This window comes from Gymnoscopelus braueri, assembly GCF_963280865.1.
Source record: "Gymnoscopelus braueri genome assembly, chromosome: 20".
Taxonomy (NCBI): Eukaryota; Metazoa; Chordata; class Actinopteri; order Myctophiformes; family Myctophidae; genus Gymnoscopelus; species Gymnoscopelus braueri.
The window spans coordinates 6,339,466-6,346,347 of record NC_137622.1 but is presented as its reverse complement, the minus strand read 5'-3'; the positions used below and the strand labels follow the sequence as shown (position 1 = coordinate 6,346,347).

Sequence of the window (6,882 nt, the reverse complement as noted above, 5' to 3'; positions counted from 1 at the left end):
CTTGCTGCGTGCGTGCGTGTGTGTGTGAGAGAGAGAGAGTGAGTTGAAATGTTCTTCTTTTAAATTAAATCCTCTCTTCTTCGCTTCGGAAAAATAAAAACTAGTTCTTTCTGTCCGACATTTTAAAGTTGATAAAAGTTTCGTTGTTTTGCCCTCTATGGTGCATTTCGCTGTAGTCAGGATACAACAATATACATTTTCATAAACCGTGGCGTTTGTTTGTGCACAATATTTGACTCGAGCCGAATTATTTACCGCGAGCTGTCGTAACTGTACATGTATTCAATGGGCCTTTATATCCTAATAGGCCACCCGGAAAATGATCCAATTAATTCCTAAAGAAAAACAATTAAAAACCATTCGATCTGGCCTTTAATTGAACCACAAACGAGACTGTGTGTGTGTGTGTGTGTGTGTGTGTGTGTGTGTGTGTGTGTGTGTGTGTGTGTGTGTGTGTGTGTGTGTGTGTGTGTGTGTGTGTGTGTGTGTGTGTGTGTGTGTGTGTGTGTGTGTGTGTGTGTGTGTGAGAGAGAGAGATCGATATTCCATTATTGAACGGTGAATATCTGTTCCAGCCAGCTGCTACAGTGGGCAGTCAGCTATCGTTGCTGTCTAGTGGAAACCTTGTGGCCTATGTTCCAGTGGTGGAAAAAGTACTCACGTTTTTTACTTAAGTAAAAGTATCAATACTGCAATGTAGAAATACTCTGTGTTACAAGTAAAAGTTCGGAATTCTAAATTTACTTGAGTAAAAGTACAAACGTATTGGTATCAAAATATACTTCAAGTACAAAAATAAAAGTACTTGCAGTATGTTCCGTTTCACAAGTTTTCAAATGTATAAAAATAAAATAGCAGATTGGCTTTTCAAATGGCCGAAATTTATATATAGGGCTGAAGTGGTTAATGTATGTTTTGTAATAATAATCAAAATCAGTAACTAGTAACTAAAGTTTTCAAATAATTGTAGTGGAGTAAAAGTACAATAATGGCCTCTGAGATGTAGTGGAGTAGAAGTAAAAGTACTGAAAATTGGAAATTTTACTTAGGTACATTACTTGAGTAAATGTACTTACTTATACACCACTGGTATGTTCAACCAAAACAGTTTACTTTTCAGAAAAAGGAGAACCCGTGTTCCAATGGATGCTGTTTAATCACAGGCGCTTGTTAATACTTTTCATATTGGTTCAATATTTATAAAACACACTTAACCACTTTAACTTTCAAAGTTCAAGTAAAAAGCAAAAAATAATAGCCGATCTATAAGCTCAGCTGTGCATTACAAAAAAAAATGGAGATACGAGGTTTCTGCCCAATACGATGTTGATCATGACACCATTACAACTCATTACAGCTGTTTTTAACTCACCAAACTGTGTCTTTCCCAACTATTTATTAAATGAATTATTTATATGTTCATCTAACGATTTATTTAGGTCTATTTATTTATGTTCAAGCCTATGGCATGTAGGCTTATACTAGGCTATCTATACCACTTATATTATATAACCACTCTAAGCACCATGGTTCCGAAACCTTTTAGCTCAAGACCCAAAAGAAAAATTTGATCTACTAGCTCACAGCAAGCTTGTAGATCGGCTATTTTCACTACTTCTTAAAATGCATTTTTTTCATTCATGAAATTATTTTGAAAAATCATTGTATTTAAAAATGTTTTTGACAGTTCGTGACCCATGAAAAATGTGTCCGCGACCCACAAAGGGGTCCCGACCCACTGTTTGGGAAACATTGTTATAGTGAGCAGGTGGGGTCGATTCTTACACACGGATTAAGACGGACTATTTAGACGGACATAAATGAACCGTCTCTCTGTGTTTAACATGAAATAAAACTTGTAAAACACTGTTCATCATCTCAGAGGACAATCCGTTCAACACAAAGACAAGACAAAAAATATATATATATAATAGGCCATCATGTTAAACTTAAAGACACTAAAATAATAAAATGTAAAACATTCTGCCCTAACAAATTTCCTTCGGGATTAATAAAGTATAATTATATCATATCTAATGAGGCCATTGATAAGATAGCAAAAGTATTGACACTTCATCTTCTGGAAGTTCTGGGCCTATATTTGATTATTTTCCTTCCATGTCACAGAAAATGATTTAAATTTAGATCCGATATAGTTGTCAAATCGTTCAACAAATTACAGTGGCAGTTCAAACATTAATGAATGGTGTTTTTAATACATATTTTCTCTCCCAAATACAACAGTAGGCATATACACGTTAATTACTAGCCTACTACTACTACTATTATTATTAATATTATTATTATATATATATATTATTAATAATAATAATACATTATGTATTAGTTTATTAATAATTAATAATAAAACATATTATAAACAATAATGAGTTGAAGATCAGAAGTCAAATAATATTTGTTATGTAGTCCTATTGAGCTGCATGTTTTTGGATATTGTGACGATGGTTTTCATGTCTATTGCATTGAATGTAAAACCAGAACTACAGTATGTTTTAATCCACTGATTCTCAACGTCGGGTCTGGGGGACCAACCCGGGGTCCAAAATGAACCCTCATGGGTCCGTAATTCTGAGAGTGTACAAAATGTGTTCGAACACATGTTGTGTAGCTACTCAATAGAGTTAAATTAACACTGAGATTTTACAGTGTAGATAGGGGACCAAGAAAAACAAACAAGAGTATCGTGGTATAGCCTATAGACTTTGGGTCCTTGAAATGAGAAAAGTTAGAGAATAATTGCTTTAAATTGTTTCAAAATGACCCTGTCCGTTACGTCGTTTTGGAGCAATCAACGCGGTCATTTCAATGAAGCGGATTAGATAAATGTTTACAATTCCGTTTCACATGATATTTGATATAACATGTGAAAACAAATGCAAATATTTACTCTGCAAACCTTCAATTTTCAAATAAAACTCGCTCTCCTCTTAATTGTCTTCCTCGCCTAAAACGCAAATAGGCCTAAACCGTTATCTGACACGTGACCTGCAGCCAAAACATGATGGTTAGATTATAGGCCTATTAAAATATTATTACCGATTTATTATCACCATGTTTATAGGAGCACAGACAGACATGCAGACATGCAGACATGCAGACAGACATGCAGACAGACAGACAGACAGACAGACAGACAGACAGACAGACAGACAGACAGACAGACAGACAGACAGACAGACAGACAGACAGACAGACAGATTTAACCGCTTATACCCCGGAGCCCCCCAATAAGGCTCTAAACACTTGGACATTGCATTGCATTTTATTTTATTTGAACATTGCTGCTTTTAAAATGCCAGCAATTTTTGTCCCCTATATTTAGAGATGTGAGTTTTTTTTAAATATACAAACATGAAAATGTATTCCAACTTTTATTTATTTATTTACATATATTTTACTTATTTCTTTTTTGTTTTGCTAGGTCCAAAAAATAAGATTTATTCCTACTTTTTATTCGGGGGAAGTTTTAAAAACTTGATTAGAGTATTTATACTTTATTTCGTTACAACATTTAAACTTAATGTCCAGCCTTTCATACTCTATTTCCTCTTGAATGTCTAACAATGACAACCAGTTTTGGAAGGTTGACACATACGTTTCAAGTGAAAATACAAAGTACACTGTAGTGTTATTTTTCTGTGAAAGGTTTTGTCTTACGAGTAACAATGTTTCTCAACGCTGGGTCCGGGGACCATACAGGGGTCGAAATGGACCATTACGGGTCTGTGACTCTGCGTACAAATTTGTACACTCTCAGAGTTAAATAAACACTTTTTATTTAAGGATTTACAGTGTAGTTTGGGGTCACAGAGATAAGAATTTGTATCAAAGTGGGGGTCCTTGAAAAAGAATCAGGGGTCTATAATGAGGGGGCGTGGCCCGCTCAGTGACCTAATGACAGGAATGTCACCTACAGATGACATGCCATCAATAATAATTACATTTCAATGATGGACAAAATAAGTAAACACTCAAATATTCAAAAGTATAAATTACAAAGTACATTTTCTTTTGTATATCAACACATAATCTTTTTTTTAAAGAAACTACGTCATTACATTAACTCGAGTACAAATTTGAAAGAGCAACTTTCACTTGTAGTTGAATAATATTTGACCAGGAGTTATCTATACTTTACTCTCACATAGCCACAACTATTTCACAATCTCTGAATGCTATCTATAAGAAGTACACCCCCTGAATGCCCGTTCCGGAAGCTGTCATCTGTTTGTCATTTCCGTTCACGAAAATATATTTTGAGATGTCTTTACAATTTATTTTAGAATTTCCACTTCTGACTATAGCTATATATGCTTCGACTTATTTGATCTACAGTAGGACAAATTTGCGCGACTGCAAAATGGAAGTGGGGAGGAGGCGGGACATCCGCCTTACTCCCGGATGGTTTTCAGCGCTTCCTTTGCACAGACTGTGTGACAGAAGCATTTGAAAATTGTGTGAGTCAACAGTATGGCTCGAGAGACTATCTAATACTTTGACTCAAGTACTGAGTACTTTAATCGCCACTATGCTGTGATGAGACCAGGCAGGTGGTTGGACTACCACCAAACAGACAAGGCCTCGCGCCCTGTGATCTTTGGCGCCCCTCCAATGGAGGCCCAGACCCTAGGTTGAGAAACACTGGTCTGATGTACAAACGTTAAGATCAAACTTGATTGAGAGAGACATTTAGACACTGGTTAAACAGAGCTACAACAGGACAGAGGTTCACAGTTAGCAGCACAAATAGAAGCACACAAACCTAACACACTGTACATGAGAGCAGGAGTTCTCAAACGTGTTCATGTGTTAGGACCCCATCTGAAAATATTTGGTGCCAGGGACCCCCATACAAGATCTTTGTTTTGCTGGGGACCCCCTGGAACCCCCTCAAGGACCCCTGGGGGTCCCCGGAACCCACTTTGAGAACCACTGCATTGGAGCACTAGTGGAAGAAGTACTCTGATTTATTTTATTAAATAAAAGTAGCAATACCACAATGTAGAAATATTCTGTCACAAGTAAGAGTACAGTACCGTATGTAATGCAAACATAGGCCTACTCATTGTGCAGAATGTACACTTCACAATCACATTACTGGATTGAAATTAGTAACACATTAATAAAGGTAAAGCTAAAGGTGGGGCTGATTTTAATCACTTCATGTGTTGCTGGGTAGATTACACTACAATATAAAAATAAGTCAAATATTTATTATGGAGTTAAAAGTGGAGTAAAAGTACAAAGTGTAAAGAAATTGAAGTAAAGTAAAAGTACCTTGTAATTGAAATCAAGTTCAAAACTTGAGTAAATATAGAGTACTTAGTTACTTTCTGCCACAGAGTATGGGTAATGTGCTGCTTTAGGATTGTACCTAATACAGCATTTGCACAACAACCGTAGAATAACACACAACCAAAGAAAAATGTCCTGATAGAATTAAATCCTCAGTGTTAATTTAACTCTGAGAGGGTACAAATTGGTTCCATTTATACCCTCTCACAAATGGATAAATGAACATTGAGGATTTCACGTTGTGTGGGTCACATCATGCCATCTCTGCATGTGGGTACAACTGTAAAACAATTGCTGTGATGTTTGGCAGCTTAGTGCATAGTGTGTGCGAGGAGGACTCTACATGTTTGGACTGGCAAAAATAGGGGCAAAACAATTAGTCAAATACTGTTGTGTCTGCCATCATTGACAGTCATTTTATGTGGAAGAGATGCTGCCATTTATATCCATAACATTTTGTAGTCTGCTTGTTGTGTCTAGCCTGCCCTGCACAGAACATATTGCGGTAATGATGTTGCTTGCATTTTGACTCTTGACATATTTGGATTTTGACACAATGGTGTCTCTAATCGACAGTCCAAATAAACAAATTAAAATGTGTGTGTGTGTGTGTGTGTGTGGTTTTCCTAGAGGAGGGCTACATGTACAGGGGCTCTGAGGACGGTGGTTTCCACCGTGCGCCGTTGACCCCGGACTCGGAGGCTGTGGACGAACCGTACAGCAGCGAGGAGAGCAGCGAGGCTCTGGTCAGCAACGGAGACGGAGACGTCAGCATGAGCCACCACGAGGACCCCGACAGGGACAGCAAGAGCCCCTCCGGAGGAGGGGGTTCCCAGCTCAACAGCCAGTCCGGGGGCAGCCAGTCAGGACAGTCGGGGGGCGGCAACAAGCCCAAGCGGAAGCGCTCCGGCTCGGACTCCAAGTCGGGGAAGCCGCGGCGCGCCCGGACCGCCTTCACCTACGAGCAGCTGGTGGCGCTGGAGAACAAGTTCAAGTCCACCCGCTACCTTTCCGTCTGCGAGCGCCTCAACCTGGCGCTGTCGCTGTCGCTCACCGAGACCCAGGTCAAGATCTGGTTCCAGAACCGCAGGACCAAGTGGAAGAAGCAGAACCCGGGCGCCGACACCAGCGCCCCCACATCAGGTGGAGGCGGGGGAGGGGGAGGCATGGGCGGTTTGAGTCCGCTGAGCCAATCGCCCCCCATGGGCGGACATTTGTCGATGCACGGCTACCACCACCATCCCTCAGCGGGAGGTCTGGTCCAGCTGCCGTTCCTGACGCCTGGCCACGCCGCCGTGCTCTCGCCCTTCATGTTGGGGTCTCAAGGCTATGGCGCCCCGACGTTCTACACCACACACATGTAGACGCAGCTTGGACCCTTTTGTGCCGAGGACTGGCTCACATGTGCAGAAGGCCCGCTTTTTATACGTTATGAAGACACCACCGTACAGTGAAATGTCTACCCCCGATGCCACACTCATGTAAGACTGGACACACAACCAGCAGGCATGCAAGCGCGCGCACACCCAAAATAACACATGCCTGTAGGACTGGACTCACACCAGC

General features: G+C 39.9%; 1 protein-coding gene across 1 annotated transcript in view; it reads left to right on the top strand.

The window, feature by feature from the left end:
- The window catches only part of nkx1.2lb (NK1 transcription factor related 2-like,b), a gene marked incomplete at both ends in the record, with an annotated part of 9,095 nt that extends 2,415 nt beyond the window's left edge, over positions 1–6,680 (top strand). Inside the window, one exon of the mRNA XM_080416650.1 lies at positions 5,947–6,680. Coding sequence (XP_080272776.1) covers positions 5,947–6,680 — 734 coding nt within the window. The remainder of the gene's footprint in view (positions 1–5,946) is intronic.
- Positions 6,681–6,882: the final 202 nt, after the last annotated feature.